At 38.4% G+C, this 17,495-nt stretch overlaps 1 protein-coding gene across 3 annotated transcripts in view; it reads left to right on the top strand.

Moving 5' to 3' along the window:
• Window positions 1–17,495, top strand: part of LOC128693161 (putative neural-cadherin 2) — a 919,455-nt gene that overhangs the window by 357,914 nt on the left and 544,046 nt on the right. The window contains exon 2 of one of the 3 annotated variants that reach the window (XM_070089403.1): window positions 7,574–7,938. The exons of the other annotated variants lie outside the window; for them this stretch is intronic. Coding sequence (XP_069945504.1) covers window positions 7,890–7,938 — 49 coding nt within the window. The 5' untranslated portion in view covers window positions 7,574–7,889. The remainder of the gene's footprint in view (window positions 1–7,573; window positions 7,939–17,495) is intronic. 3 annotated transcript variants of the gene reach the window in all.

Below are 17,495 nucleotides of genomic sequence, written 5' to 3'. Positions count from 1 at the left end.
CCACTCTTCCCATGCGTCCATTCCAACACCTCTTCCCGGACAAACACTCGTATTTTTTTTTCAGTTAGGCATTTCTTGATTCAATGCATAGCCTTCCCTGTTATTCCTGCCTTCTCATCCAGCTTTTGTAACAGTTTTTTAATGCGGTACCAGGTCTAAAACCTTCCTTCAGTCGAAGAATATGCAAACTACCCATCACTCTATTCCCTGTCTCACCTGTGTTACCTTGTTGCATAACTCCAGTAGGTTTGTAAGGCAGGATTTACCTTAAAGATTCCCAAATGTTTCACAAGTGTCTCATTCTTCAACCTGTCAGGTTTTTAAACCGATTACATCACAAGATTTACCATTCCTAAAACCATATTGGTTGTCATGTATGAACCCATAGTGTGACTAGTGAATGGTCCAATTCGGCCTGAAGCGTCGTCATAAGTTTGAGTGTTCTAAGTGCGGGTTATTTCTGTAGTGACTTGGAGGCAGCTACCTCACACAATAGTCTCCTCACTTCTCATGTCTTATACATTATGTCCGCTCTCTGTTGTGTGTGTGTGTGTGTGTGTGTGTGTGTGTGTGTGTGTGTGTGTGTGTGTGTGTGTGTGTGTATGTGTCAGCTCCTCCTCTTCTCTCCCTGTATTCACCCATTATGGTTGGGGGTATTCAAATTTAAGTCATGGCCCCAATACTTTACCTTATTCGGCTGATATCGCAATTTTTCTGGCTTATAAGCTCAGTCTTATTGATCCTTAAAGCTGTGCATGACGGTCGCCTCCACCACCTCTTCATCTAGGTCATTCCACTTTCAAACTGCCTAGAAGATGAAGAAGTACTTCTTTACGTCTAGTGACTCAAATTCATCTTTACCTTTCAGTTGTGCCTTCTACTTCCCGATCTCCTCTTTTCAAACAGCTTGTTTTTCTCTGTCCTATCCAGTTCCCTGAGTATGTTTCGTTTGTGTTGTTCTCATGTCTCCCATAGTTCTTAGTAACTCTGTCTTCAGCATCAGTATGTTTAGCTTATACTCAACTCTGAGACAAGCCTTGTTTTAAGTCTCTGGACTTGCTTGATCAGGTGGTGGCTCTAGGCAAGTGTTGGAGGCTCTATAATATCTGAAATGTGTCTTGGATAGGGTCTTGAATGTGTCTTAGTCGAAAAGGCTTTCCGTTATCTAGTTGACTCATATGCCGCAGATATCAGTGTCGATATGTATCTCCTGTGCGTAGTACGGATCGATACCTACCTCCATGTCTACCGAGATTCCATCACTAGTCTTCTTCACTCTTCCTTAGAAGTGAAATTTATTCTTGTTATCCCTGAATACCACAGTCATTTGTTTAACCATCTTTGTAGTCTGTCCTTGCCTGTTGCAGGCCATCAATTTTTTTGTCAAAAGTTTTTATTCTGCTATTAGTTTAACACAATCTGAAAGCAGCGAAATACTGGATTTTATATCTTCTTATGTGTCCCTTATCTATATGAGGAATGTGACTGATCCCAACACTGACTCGGTGTATCTCCTCCTGTTATCTCCTTCTTGGCTATTACTAAGACTCTCTCTCCTTATGTATTCTGAAGTCAACCCTCCTTTCTCTTTCCTACTTTGATGGATATGTGGGGCAGCGAGCCTCCAGCAGCAATATCCTGGTTGACCAGGCAAGCACCAGACGAGCCTGGCCCATGGCCGGGCTCCGAGAGTAGCTAAACTCTCGAAACTCTCCAAAGGTTCAAAGGTACTATTGAACACAGAATCGTAAGGTAGAGCTTACCCTCTCTTAGCTGGTTGTTTTTTATGACTCTTCCAATCTTCAGGTGCTTTACCATTCTCCTGATTATCTTCTATATTACCCTGAATAATATGCCAGAGATGCAGGTGTATAGTTCACCACCCTTGTCTGTCTTGAATATAGGCATTATGATCGCTGTTCTCTTTATTTCTGGCAACTGGCTCGTTTCCAGTGACTTGATAATTATTTGGATAAGGTGCTCATGATGCTTATGGGTTTTTTTTTCTCGGAACTCAGATATATTATCAGGTTCAAATGCATGTTATATGTATCCGGTTTACTCAGTAATTTCTTCACGTTACTCTCCATGCGATTTTTTTTTCACTCTCAGTTGCTTCACTACATCTCTACGTCTCTGGTGTCCCAGTTTCCTAGGTGTACACTACCTTGAATCGTCTATTTAGTAACTCGCAGACCTCAGTGTTGTCTTCATGATCAAGTCCCATTTGGTCTTCCTATCTTCTAGGATTGTCAGTTTAAGTTCCTTTTGTCTTTCCTGGAAGTCAACCTTCTTAGGTTCCGGTTACTGTGTGCGTATATTTGTACTTATTGAGCTATGCCTGTGAATGCGTGTATATGTGCTCGTATAATTTTTACACGTTGTGTGGAACGTTGACAGTCACTGTTTACAATCAGGTTTTGTGTTATGTAGCAGTGGCAGCAGTAACAAATTAATGCAGAAATAGTTCTAGCTGCAGGACGAGCTATAAGACAACCTTTCTCTCATTTAAGAGCGATACTGCGTCCCAGTAAAATATTTTTCTCCATCTCGTTACAGTCCTCATATTTATAGGCAATATTCATTCAGTAACAGCCGATTTCCTATTTCCTATTGAAGGTAGTGGCAACATTAGTGACAATGAACATCTCATACGTATCTAACATATTTTGTTTTTCATAGGTACACAAAATCAGTGATTCAGCCACAGGTATTGCTGTGTTGTCCACACACATACGCACATATACATTTATTCCTGTTTACCGGGATTTACATTTGTATTACGGACACGTAGTTTAATTTGCATATGATCAACATCACATATGGTTTTATGAAAAGATTTTGGGCCGATATACAGTGGATTTTTAAAACTGAGGGCAAATGTGATTTAAAAGGTAGTAGCTGCAGAAGCAGCTACTACCTTCTGTTATGAGACAGCTATTGATGTTACTGATATAGTTTTTACTATCACTACTGCTGCTGTTGCTGCTGTTGCTGCTGCTGCTGCTGCTACTACTACTACTACTACTACTACTACTACTACTACTACTACTACTACTACTACTACTACTACTAATACTACTACTACTACTACTACTACTACTACTACTACCATAATTAATATGCTGAATAACCACTTGGTTATAGTGAATTTTAAATTACCAGAAATGTTACGATTACTATATCATAGAGGACTGAATCCGTGTGAAATCTCTAATAATAAAATTTTATTACCAGTAAAGTTGGTATGTGACAGTGGCCATTGTCTTTGCATGAAGCCATCTTTACTGGATATTGCTGGATCAAATTCTGGCTTTCTCTTTGTGATTCGTGTGTTAAATTCGTTTGGTTCAGCGATTGACTCACTGTTTTGTAAATTTTTTTTTTGTCTGATTTTTATGAGTAGAGGTCATTTTCATGTTCTAATATATATTATTTCTTCGCGTTTTCTCAACGTTCCGGGTTATTGGGGTTAAAAGGGACATGTTAGGTTATTTGCTCGTGTGTGTGTAGTGCTTGAGTGTGTTGTTGAGGTGATGCTAGTGATTGAGATATGTCTGTGCACGGTATTTTGTTGGTAAATTAGTCACATGTGCAACACTTGGGTGTCTTTACTGAGGAAGCGTTTCGCCAGACAGTGGCTTCATCAGTCCTATACAAAGAAGAATGGTGAAGATCAGAAAGAGTTTAAGGTAATCAGTCCCTCAGTCTGGAGTTGATGTAATTAGTCCACCATTCTTAAAACGAATAAAGTATACGCTAGAAGAAGTAGCTTATATTCTGTAGACAAGCTGAGGTGAAAGAGTCACAGGAGATATCACACTGCGCAAATCCACAGGTGGAAGCAGGTCATGTCTATAGGTTAGACAAGTGAAGAGTTGAAGATTGAGACACTTAAGCAACATTTCCTTAGTAAAGATTCCCATATGTTGCATGAGTGTCTCAATCTTCAACTTGTCGGTTTTCAAACCATTTATCACAAGTGGGGAATTCCCAGTATCAAGATCCCAAAATACTGTTGTGTCTGACAGGAATATAGATGAATGGTTCAGAAAACTGACAGGTTGATAAGAAAAATGTGTTGCACATGTATCTAATATACCAACTGGTGGGTTATCTAGATCATTATCTACGGTATTTGTGTGTTTTTTTTAGGGGTGTGATTATTACAGCATGACTGTGAGGCTAGTCGTGGTAGAAGGTAGTTAAAGGAGGTCTACAAAAAGCCCCAGTGACGGGTCATCGTATGACTCAAATCTGCGTCAGGAAACACTTGTCCTGTTTCCTGACAAGCCTTACAGTAACCAGTAGGCCTACATACAGACCTATCTTTAACTGCGATGTGCTGGGGTTGCGAACTTGGCGTTCTGGTCTCTCATTGTGGGCTGAAAATGTCGAGTGATAAGGTTTCTTAAGACTTTTTTAAACACTTTTCCTGCTTCACAAGGTCAACGTAGTCAAATTACTCGCACTTAGGAGACAGAAACGTATAAGACGTTTCGGTTCGACTTGGATCATTAGTCACACACAAACACCTTCGTGTGTTAGTATGTGACAAGTTAATGGTCGAAGTCGGACCGAAACGTCGTAAGTTTCTGTCCCCTGTGTGCAGGTTATTTCTGTATTATTCCAGCCACAGCGTTGTGCCTATTTACTGGCTTATGCACTGGCCTGGCTTACGCACTGGCCTGGCTTACACACTGGCCTGGAGTTGTACGACTCACTTGCCGTGAGTTCTAACCCTACCTGTACCTTGGTTTGGTTTTCGAAGACCATTACATCGGGGTTACTGGCTGTCTAAGCGGCACAAAGAGGGAGTCATCATCTTTGACAGGATGCCTCGTCACGGGGCCCATCTCATTGTTCCCTTATTAATTATTCACGAACGTACGACGGGGATATGTAGCATTTTTTTATCAGGAAATTTTGGTGGTGTGGTTGTCGATAATATGAGCTTATTGTGTTAATATGAGGCAGTTATCAGCAGCGGGCGGAGGAACGAGCCATTATCACAACATGATGTGTATCACCTTCACGCAGCGAACGTTTGACCTAAATAATGATAGTAATAATAATAATAATGACAAAATATATAACTGCTGCTACTGTTAGTATTACTATTACTATATTTCTATGACTACTACTACTACTACTACTACTACTACTACTACTACTACTACTACTACTACTACTACTACTACTATTACTACTACTATTACTACTAGTACTACTACTATTACTACTACTATTATTACTACTACTACTATTACTACTACTACTAATAATAATAATCATAGCTTTATCCTGAAAAATTTTATTTCCTAATAGGAATTTCATCATTATTTTTTGGTCTCACTTTCACTGTGTTTGTTACGATTGCTCAATACAAAACAGTAGAAAGACAAATTAGGATTAAAAATCTGGTATCACTGTCCCTTAAACTGAAGCTCATCGAGTAGTGAAAGTCAGGAGAAAGAGGAATTGAGAATATAGAGGCCAAGGAAAGTGTGACAAACACGAAAATAAGACAATTGTGATAATTAAGACATATAGAATATGAAAATGATGGTATATATATATATATATATATATATATATATATATATATATATATATATATATATATATATATATATATATATATATATATATATATATATATATATATATATATATATATATATATATGTCGTGCCGAATATGTAAAACTGGTCAATTAGCAAGAACTCATTTAAAATTAAGTCCTTTCTGAAATTTTCTCTTATACGTTTAAAGATATATTTTTTTTCATTAATGTTAATGTAAAAATTTTTAATTTTGCACCACAAGAACCTTAGAAAACTTACCTAACCTTATTATAACAAGAGCAATTTATTTTAGCCTAACCCAACTAAATATATTTTAAATACGTTTACAATAATTTAGGACTAAACAAACAATCAAATATATTTTTTTCGTTAGGTTCAGAATGATTTTGGCGAAATTATTGCATACACAAATTTTCACTTGTCCTATATGGCAAGAGGAGCGTTGCTATTTAAGCCAAGATAGCAAGTTCTGCCTATTCGGCACGACATATATATATATACATACATATATATATATATATATATATATATATATATATATATATATATATATATATATATATATATATATATATATATATATATATATATATATATATATACACTGAGAGGCGTATGTTTCTCAGAGTATTTACGCTCAGAGAGCTCATTTTAATCCATATTTTATTCCATTACTCGTGGTCTGATGGTTAAATGCAACCTTAATCAACATGGTGCAGTCGATTGCCTTTAAGGCCGATGAACCAATCAACCGATAACAATTACCATACAGGTTTTACGATCAAACTGCGTTTAAATCGTTCGCGAGTGTGATGGGTAGTGTTTATGGTTCATGTTAAGGTTCCTTGTTTTGCTATTCAAGGGGAAACACGCTTCTTTTAAGACAGGTTATTTGATAGGCCGTAAAATGCTCCGTTAAGTATGTGATTAGTGGCAAAGTTAAGGGAAAAAAGTTTAGTAATTATGTTGATAATGACGGCGTTCATTATTATAAGCTCTCTAGGCCATCATCACAGCCCTCCTTCTGTCCTTTCCTTCCTACGATCTTATTACCAGTCATTCTATTTTCTCATTAGCATTCACCACCACTGCCATCCACACCTGACGGCTTCACCACCAACCATACACTCGCTAACTACCCACTCACCACCACCACCCAAACACTGGCTAACTACCCACTCACTAGCACCACCCAAACACTCGCTAACTACCCACTCACCACCACCATCCAAACACTCGCTAACTACCCACTCACCACCACCATCCAAACACTCGCTAACTACCCACTCACCACCACCACCCAAACACTCGCTAACCACACACCACTAACCACACAAACCACTCGCACCCTTTCACGAAATATAAACTGTCACCACACACACACACACACTCACCACTCACTGCACCATCCCCACAGACACACCATCCTCTATACTATCACCACACTGCCACCACACAGTCACCATGGTTTACCTGAGGGTGCCAATTAGTGAAGGCATTATACCTCCAGCAGCTCTGAGGAGCCGCCTCTCATGTTGTTGTTATTTCTGAAGACTTAGATAATGAAGATTAACCGTGGGTTGTGTGTGTGTGTGTGTGTGTGTGTGTGTGTGTGTGTGTGTGTGTGTGTGTGTGTGTGTGTGTAATAGATATTCTGTCTGTATGTCTATCTGTCTGTCTCTGTCCGTCTCTATCTCCCTCTCTGTCTCTTCCCCAAACAAGGTTTCTTGATGCTGGTGAAGGGCTCTTGATCTAAGGAATTGGACCAATGCTCCAATTTCTTGAATCAAGCATGAATGACCTCCATTCCCTGAGGCAGTGGATGACCCATATGGGTTTAGCTCTCCCCATGAATGTAATAATCTCTCTCACTCTGTCATAAATATCATTTGCCCTTTGACCTCCCTTTTATGCTTTAATTATAAAATTATTGTTCTTGTTATATATATAGATTCCAACTTATCAATGCTGTATTTATATCTTAGAGTATAAATCTACACAAAACACAGTTATGACTGCCGTGAGCAGTACTTAAAATATCGCAGCTCCGATACAGTCAGTACATTTATCGTGTGTGGAAGTGCGTCCTCCGTTGAAAAGTACCGGCGTTAAGACCGTAATAAAAGGCAGTATAGAAAGTTATTGTCAAAGACGGCAAGAGACAGGAAAAGAGAGAGAGAAAGAGAAAGCGACACAGACTGGCGTGGGGACAGACAGTGGGGGCGAGTAAGGCAGACAGCCAGCAGACAGCTGTGGTGTGGCGGAGTGAAATACGTATCCTGTGATCGCCACAATTCAGCTATGGATCCAGGCAAGATCTTCCAGATCATCACCAACAGCACCCTCCTCGGTGAGTGCCACCACCAGTTTTTTCTTCTGGGGTGGGATGAGTCTCCTAGCTCAGGCTGACAGATTTCATCCCACGTCATGGAATATAACACAGAAACATAGCTATTAGTTCTTCCCATTATGTAACAATCATAAATTAAGGCAGCAACACACTACTGGAAAACCCAGATGATTTTTAATGAAATAAAATGTCTTGGGAATAGACAGGGGGATGGGGAAAAAAAAGGGGCAACAGACGGAGGAAATGGAAGGAGAGAGTATCATAATGTTCGTCAGAGGAGATGTGAAAAAAAAATTCTCCCGTCTCTGCAGTGTTATTTCTAATGTTCTTGTGACTCTGGTGTCAGTCACAAGTTAAGTCTCTCAGTAGAGGTCGTATACAAGGACATGTAAACAAAGGCTGCTACTGATTCACACTGGCCACCACCACACTGGCCACCACCACACTGGCTACCGCCACACTGGCCACCACCACACTGGCCACCACCACACTGGCCACCACCACACTGACCACCGCCACACTGGCCACCACCACACTGGCCACCACCACACTGGCCACCACCACACTGGCTACCGCCACACTGGCCACCACCACACTGGCCACCACCACACTGGCCACCGCCACACTGGCCACCACCACACTGGCCACCACCACACTGGCCACCACCACACTGGCCACCACCACACTCCCCTTACTGCCATTTGTGACGTGGTGCTCAACCCAAATTTCAAAGTTTCCTATTTTTTTTAATAAAATGCTATTTTTTTTTTTTGGGAAATTAGGTCCAGCAAACTTAGGTCGAGCTAAATTAAGTCAGGCTAAATTAGCTCAAGCTAAATTAGGTTATGCTAATTTAGGTTAGATTAGGTTAAGTTAGATAACATTGGGTTGGGTTAGAATAAGTTACATATATATAACTACATTAAGCAAAATACAATAATCGTCCGTGATACGTCTGGCAACAAGGTGGCCGAAGGGAAAATAGGGAACGTTGGATTCTGAACAGTTTACCCTCGGTGCAAGAACAAGCTACATCTGTTCATCTCTTGATAAAATATATATATATATATATATATATATATATATATATATATATATATATATATATATATATATATATATATATATATATATATATATATATATATATATATATATGCAATAAGATCACAGTAAACAGGTGATTTCAGAATATGCAAAACAACCACTCTGAAAAAATAGAGAAATTCCAACCGCTTTCGTGACTACTCACATTATCATTATCAAGGAACTTGATAATGTGAGTAGTCACGAAAGCGCTTGGAATTTCTCTGTTCTTTCACAGTGGTTGTTTTGCATATTCTGAAATCACCTGTTTACTGTGATCTTATTGCATATATATATATATATATATATATATATATATATATATATATATATATATATATATATATATATATATATATATATATCGATTACAAATTCTTGACTGTCAGTGTCAGACGTGTAATCGATTGCCTTGAAAACAAATAAATTTTTTTTTCGATTGTGGATCGTACGTGATGAAGGTTCGAATCGAGATATTTACAGTGTGTCCAAAACTTTTTTTTTCTTTTTAGAAATCTGGCCAAGATTGATATTTGTGGTTTTTATTCAGATACGTTGCCAGAAATATAATAACAGTCAAGGATATATCATTATACCAGTAGATGAGTAAGACACAGGTGTAACAGTCTGGTATCTTTACTGGCGAGACGTATCGCCCGCTCAGCAGTCTTCATCAGTTGAAAAACATAGAAAACAGATGATTATTAGACCAAAGTTGCACTCATGTTCTCACCTTCAGTGTCGTAGTACAAAGTTACACTCATGTTCTCACCTTCACAGTGCCATACTACAAAGTTGCACTCATGTTCTCACCTTCACAGTGTCATACTACAAAGTTGCACTCATGTTCTCACCTTCACAGTGCCATACTACAAAGTTACACTCATGTTCTCACCTTCACAGTGTCATACTACAAAGTTACACTCATGTTCTCACCTTCACAGTGCCATACTACAAAGTTGCACTCATGTTTTCACCTTCACAGTGTCATACTACAAAGTTGCACTCATGTTCTCACCTTCACAGTGCCATACTACAAAGTTGCACTCATGTTCTCACCTTCACAATGTCATACTACAAAGTTGCACTCATGTTCTCACCTTCACAGTGTCATACTACAAAGCTGCACTCATGTTCTCACCTTCACAGTGTCATACTACAAAGCTGCACTCATGTTCTCACCTTCACAATGTCATACTACAAAGTTGCACTCATGTTCTCACCTTCAGTGTCATACTACAAAGTTACACTCATGTTCTCACCTTCACAGTGTCATACTACAAAGTTACACTCATGTTCTCACCTTCACAGTGTCATACTACAAAGTTACACTCATGTTCTCACCTTCACAGTGTCATACTACAAAGTTACACTCATGTTCTCACCTTCACAGTGTCATACTACAAAGTTACACTCATGTTCTCACCTTCACAGTGTCATACTACAAAGTTACACTCATGTTCTCACCTTCACAGTGTCATACAACAAAGTTACACTCATGTTCTCACATTCACAGTGTCATACTACAAAGTTGCACTCATGTTCTCACCTTCACAGTGTCATACTACAAAGCTGCACTCATGTTCTCACCTTCACAGTGTCATACTACAAAGTTACACTCATGTTCTCACCTTCACAGTGTCATACTACAAAGTTACACTCATGTTCTCACCTTCACAGTGTCATACTACAAAGTTACACTCATGTTCTCACCTTCACAGTGTCATACTACAAAGCTGCACTCATGTTCTCACCTTCACAGTGTCATACTACAAAGTTACACTCATGTTCTCACCTTCACAGTGTCATACTACAAAGCTGCACTCATGTTCTCACCTTCACAGTGTCATACTACAAAGTTACACTCATGTTCTCACCTTCACAGTGTCATACTACAAAGTTGCACTCATGTTCTCACCTTCACAGTGTCATACTACAAAGTTACACTCATGTTCTCACCTTCACAGTGTCATACTACAAAGTTACACTCATGTTCTCACCTTCACAGTGTCATACTACAAAGTTACACTCATGTTCTCACCTTCACAGTGTCATACTACAAAGCTGCACTCATGTTCTCACCTTCACAGTGTCATACTACAAAGTTACACTCATGTTCTCACCTTCACAGTGTCATACTACAAAGCTGCACTCATGTTCTCACCTTCACAGTGTCATACTACAAAGTTACACTCATGTTCTCACCTTCACAGTGTCATACTACAAAGTTGCACTCATGTTCTCACCTTCACAGTGTCATACTACAAAGTTACACTCATGTTCTCACCTTCACAGTGTCATACTACAAAGTTACACTCATGTTCTCACCTTCACAGTGTCATACTACAAAGTTACACTCATGTTCTCACCTTCACAGTGTCATACTACAAAGTTACACTCATGTTCTCACCTTCACAGTGTCATACTACAAAGTTACACTCATGTTCTCACCTTCACAGTGTCATACTACAAAGTTACACTCATGTTCTCACCTTCACAGTGTCATACTACAAAGTTACACTCATGTTCTCACCTTCACAGTGTCATACTACAAAGTTACACTCATGTTCTCACCTTCACAGTGTCATACTACAAAGTTACACTCATGTTCTCACCTTCACAGTGTCGTACTACAAAGTTACACTCATGTTCTCACCTTCACAGTGTCATACTACAAAGTTACACTCATGTTCTCACCTTCACAGTGTCATACTACAAAGTTACACTCATGTTCTCACCTTCACAGTGTCATACTACAAAGTTACACTCATGTTCTCACCTTCACAGTGTCATACTACAAAGTTACACTCATGTTCTCACCTTCACAGTGTCATACTACAAAGCTGCACTCATGTTCTCACCTTCACAGTGTCATACTACAAAGCTGCACTCATGTTCTCACCTTCACAGTGTCATACTACAAAGTTACACTCATGTTCTCACCTTCACAGTGTCATACTACAAAGCTGCACTCATGTTCTCACCTTCACAGTGTCATACTACAAAGTTACACTCATGTTCTCACCTTCACAGTGTCATACTACAAAGCTGCACTCATGTTCTCACCTTCACAGTGTCATACTACAAAGCTGCACTCATGTTCTCACCTTCACAGTGTCATACTACAAAGTTACACTCATGTTCTCACCTTCACAGTGTCATACTACAAAGTTACACTCATGTTCTCACCTTCACAGTGTCATACTACAAAGTTACACTCATGTTCTCACCTTCACAGTGTCATACTACAAAGTTGCACTCATGTTCTCACCTTCACAGTGTCATACTACAAAGTTGCACTCATGTTCTCACCTTCACAGTGCCATAACAAAAAAACAGTCATTTCCAAAAATACTCTTAATATAAAAAAAACAATTAATTAACATGTCTTAAACTCTACGAAAGTTCCAAAACGCTTCAGCTCTTAAAGTAAAAAAAAAAATGCCTTTCGTTTTATATGTTTTATCTACATTTTTTTCAATTTATTCACCCCAAACTTTTCTGGTTAAATGTGTGAATCATTTCTGATTAATAAAAGTGGAAATTACACTCACACACACACACACACACACACACACACACACACACAAAGGTTTGCAACAAGACTAGTCCCAGAGCTACGAGGATTGTCCTACGAAGAAAGGTTGAGGGAAATCTGCCTGACGACACTGGAGGACAGGAGGGTCAGGGGAGACATGATAACGACATATAAAATACTGCGCGGAATAGACAAGGTGGACAAAGACGGGATGTTCCAGAGAGGGGACACAGACACAAGAGGTCACAATTGGAAGTTGAAGACTCAGATGAATCAAAGGGATGTTAGGAAGTATTTCTTCAGTCATAGAGTAGTCAGGCCGTGGAATAGCCTAGAAAGTGACGTAGTGGAAGCGGGAACCATACATAGTTTTAAGGCGAGGTATGATAGAGCTCATGGGGCAGGGAGAGAGAGGACCTAGTAGCAATCAGCGAAGAGGCGGGGCCAGGAGCTGTGACTCGACCCCTGCAACCACAAATAGGTGAGTGAGTACACACGCACACATAAATGCAGCAGCGAGGAGGAGGTTGGAGGCAGTGGAGATGTCCTGTCTAAGGGCAATGTGTGGTGTAAATATTATGCAGAAAATTCGGAGTGGGGCTGAAGAGGGGTTGTTGAGGTGGTTTGGTCATTTAGAGAGAATGGATCAAAGTAGAATGACATGGAGAGCGTATAAATCTGTAGGGGAAGGAAGGCGGGGTAGGGGACGTCCTCGAAAAGGTTGGAGGGAGGGGGTAAGGGAGGTGTTGTGGGCGAGGGGCTTGGACTTCCAGCAAGCGTGCGTGAGCGTGTTAGGAGTGAATGGAGACAAATGGCATTTGGGACCTGACGAGCTGTTGGAGTGTGAGCAGGGTAAGATTTAGTGAAGGGATTCAGGGAAACCGGTTAATTTTATATAACCGGACTTGAGTCCTGGAAATGGGAAGTACAATGCCTGCACTCTAAAGGAGGGGTTTGGGATATTGGCAGTTTGGAGGGATATATTGTGTATTATTATACGTATATACTTCTAAACTGTTGTATTCTGAGCATCTCTGCAAAAACAGTGATTATGTGTGTATGAGGTGAAAGTGTTGAATGATGATGAAAATATTTTCTTTTTGGGTCACCCTGCCTCGGTGGGAGACGGCCGACTTGTTAAAAAAAAATAATGGATGGAGCCACTATGCTACCCTGTAAGGATGGAAAGCAGATTGCCTGGGACTACACCTGTGCCGCCACGTTGGCAGACACCTACTTGCCATACTCCGTAGTGGAGCTGACAGCCACAGGGAGATCCAGAAGATCCGAAAATATGAAGACCTTCCCCCTTGCTATAACTTCATTCTAATAGGGTCGGAGACCCTTGGAGCATGGGGCAAGTGTACTCTAAAGTTCCATAAAGAGCTGGATGAAAAGCTCATCATAGAAACCAAGGACCACAGGGCGACCAGCTTCCTCTTTCAGAGACTCAGTGTTGCGATCCAGAGAGGAAATGCCTGCAGCATTCTGGGCACGCGGCCCACCGCAGGGGAGCTGGACGAAGTATTCGAGATGTAGCTCTGAGTTACCTATGTTGTTTTGCTTTCTGTTGTATTTTTGTGAATGTTTGACCAATGTATTTTGTCTTTAAATAAAACATACTTGAAATATAGGGGGTGGTAGGAGAAAATTCTCAAACAGCTTCAGGGAAAACCTTGAGTTTTCCCTGAAGCAGGTTTATTCTTTTCTCTGAGGATGAGGGTCCCCAGGACAGTTCTAGAGGTGGTACCTCCCTATATTTATAATATATATATAAATAAATAAATATATATATATATATATATATATATATATATATATATATATATATATATATATATATATATATATATATATATATATATATATATATATATATATATATATATATATATATATATATGTATATAATGTTGAAATTGCAAAAGCCTTTTGTAACTTTGAAAAATTTTCTGATTTATCCTCTGATGAAATTAATATTAGTAAAGGAATGGTATATAGCTCTATGTTAAAACCAAACATTCCCAATTGCCCTCAAAGATTCTTTATGTCTTATGATACACTTAATAACAATAAAAATTTGCGCCTTACTAAAGCAGACAAAATAAATGCAATAGTAATTATGAAAAAAAATGATTACCAAGAAAAAATGAATAATCTCTTAGATGATACTGAAACCTATTCTAAACTTAGGAAAAATCCCCTAGAAACCGTTAACAGCAATTTCAATAAAACAATAAAACTTCTACTGAAAGGCAAAGATGAATTAGTCAAACAATTTACTTCCACTAATCCATCTTTACCTTACATGTATGGACTAATAAAAACACACAAACCAGGGAATCCAGTCAGACCAATTATTAGCTCCATAGGATCAGTTTCATATAAATTATCCAAATGGCTTGTTGATATTTTGAGCCCTATTGTTGGCAAAATTTCTAACTTTAATGTTAAAAACAATATAGACTTGGTTGATAAATTAAGCTCCTTGACTGACTTAAATGATTTTAACATGGTTAGTTTTGATGTTACCTCCTTGTTTACGAAAGTTCCTGTTGATGATTTATTAAGTTTCTTATCTGAAGAACTCGTTAACTATGATTTACCATTGCCAGTTCCTTCTATCATTAAACTTATTACACTTTGCATTGTTGATGCAAAATTTGTATTTAATGATAAGTTTTACACTCAGAAGTTTGGTATGGCAATGGGAAATCCTCTTTCACCTGTTCTTAGTAACCTATACATGGAATTTTTTGAAACAAGGTTGCTTAACACAATCCTCCCTAATAGAGCTAAATGGTTCAGATATGTTGATGATATTTTGTGTCTTATGCCCAAAAATGTAGATATACACCATTTTCTTGGAAAATTAAATAGCTTAGCCCATTCTATAAACTTTACTGTTGAGTTTGAAGAAAATAACTCTTTGCCTTTTCTAGATGTTTTAATTATTAAGGGTAATAATGAATTCAAATTTAAAATTTACAGAAAACCTACAAATAACTGTTCCTATGTCCACTATTATTCCTCGCATCAAGATAGAGTCAAACTGTCTGTTTTCTCATCAATGTTTTTGAGAGCTTTACGAATTTGTAGTCCTGAGTTCATAGATGAGGAAATATCCAAAATTTATGAAATAGGTAATGATTTAAAATACCCAAGAAATGTAATTGATAAATCTTTTAAAGTTGCTAGAAACACTTTTTATAATCCAAAAAGGGGCAACCAGCCTTATTCAACTAAAAATATGTTGGTTCTCCCTTACCATAAAAACTTGGTTGATATGCCTTCTCTTCTTAAGACTTTTAATATTAAAGTTGTATTCAAAAATCTTGATACAGTAAAAAAACTTTTGATAAAGAATTCCCCCCAAAATGCTGATGGATGTGTCTATAAGATTCCTTGTAAAATTTGCGATAAAGTTTATTACGGTCAAACTGGTAAAAATCTCGAACTAAGATTAAAACAACATAAATATAGCATTAGAACTGGACAAGATTCCAATGCTCTATTTATTCATGTAAAAGATTTTAACCATCCAATTGATTTTCAAAAAGTTGAGAAAGTAGTATCAAGCAAGTCCATGGTCGACAGGAATATAATTGAATCTTGTTTCATAAAAAGCAGTTTTGACAATAATATGAATATTTCCTTTGGTTTATATAAATTAGATCCATTTATAATTAATAGAATTTGGGAAGAATTTAATAATACACTGGACAAATAATTTTTAAATTTTCTTGGGTAGAATAGCTTGGGGGTGAGTTGTGCAAATGACCTATCCAAGTTGGCTCGCCGCGTGTCACGTGTTTAACCGTTGTGGGATCTGATAGTGAGGTGCTGGCCGGACCCCTTATATAGCTTCCTTGGATGCTTCACTTTCATAGTTCCTTGATAATGTGAGTAGTCACGAAAGCGCTTGGAATTTCTCTATTCTTTCAGAGTGGTTGTTTTGCATATTTTGAAATCACCTGTTCACTGTGATCTTATTGCATATATATATATATATATATATATATATATATATATATATATATATATATATATATATATATATATATATATATATATATATATATATATATATACATACGTATATACATATATACATATATATATATATATATATATATATATATATATATATATATGTGTGTGTGTGTGTGTGTGTGTGTGTGTGTGTGTGTGTGTGTGTGTGTGTGTGTGTGTGTGTGTGTGTGTGTGTGTGTGTGTGTGTGTGTGTGTGTGTGTGTGTGTGTGTGTGTGTATGTATGTGATTGATCAGGTTATCAACGAGAAGTACTGGTCTGGGACCGGGGTCACTGTGGACGATGATCCCCCTGGTTCACATCGACAAGAGGCTGACTTCATTTCAACACGTGTTTTGGAGGATAAAGTATTCCTGGTGGTGGTGGCGGGCGAATTGAGGACATTAGGACCTACCTGAAGCTGACAGGCTTGAAACATTTTGTTGTTGTTGCCCTTGCTGTTGTTGTTGCTGCTAGTGTTGTTGCTGCTGCCGTTGCTGCTGTTGTTGTCCTGTTATTGCTGCTCCTACTGTTGCTACTACTGCTGTTGCTGTTGTTGCTACTATCCCTGCTAATGTTGTTGTTGCTGCTATCCCTCCTGCTGTTGTTAATGCTGCTATCCCTCCTGCTGTTGTTGATGCTGTTGTTGCTGTTATCGGCGTTAATGATGCTGCTGTTAAAGGCTAAAAGGAAACCATTTTCGCATGTTAAATGAATGGAGATAAACTTTAAATAGTAGAAAGCCATAAGTTCTAAATTTCACAATAAGTATTATGTGTATAAGGAAGAAACACGGTAAAAAAAAAGAAAAACATAACAGAGGAAACAGAGAATTTTTTTTCCTAAATTAGACTGTTTAAAGCAACGTCATGGTACGGAAGTGCATCATTAATATCAGTCCT

This window comes from Cherax quadricarinatus, chromosome 28 (genome assembly GCF_038502225.1).
Source record: "Cherax quadricarinatus isolate ZL_2023a chromosome 28, ASM3850222v1, whole genome shotgun sequence".
Classification (NCBI taxonomy): domain Eukaryota; kingdom Metazoa; phylum Arthropoda; class Malacostraca; order Decapoda; family Parastacidae; genus Cherax; species Cherax quadricarinatus.
The sequence above is the reverse complement of the archived record's forward strand: the minus strand, read 5'-3'. Positions and strand labels throughout refer to the sequence as shown.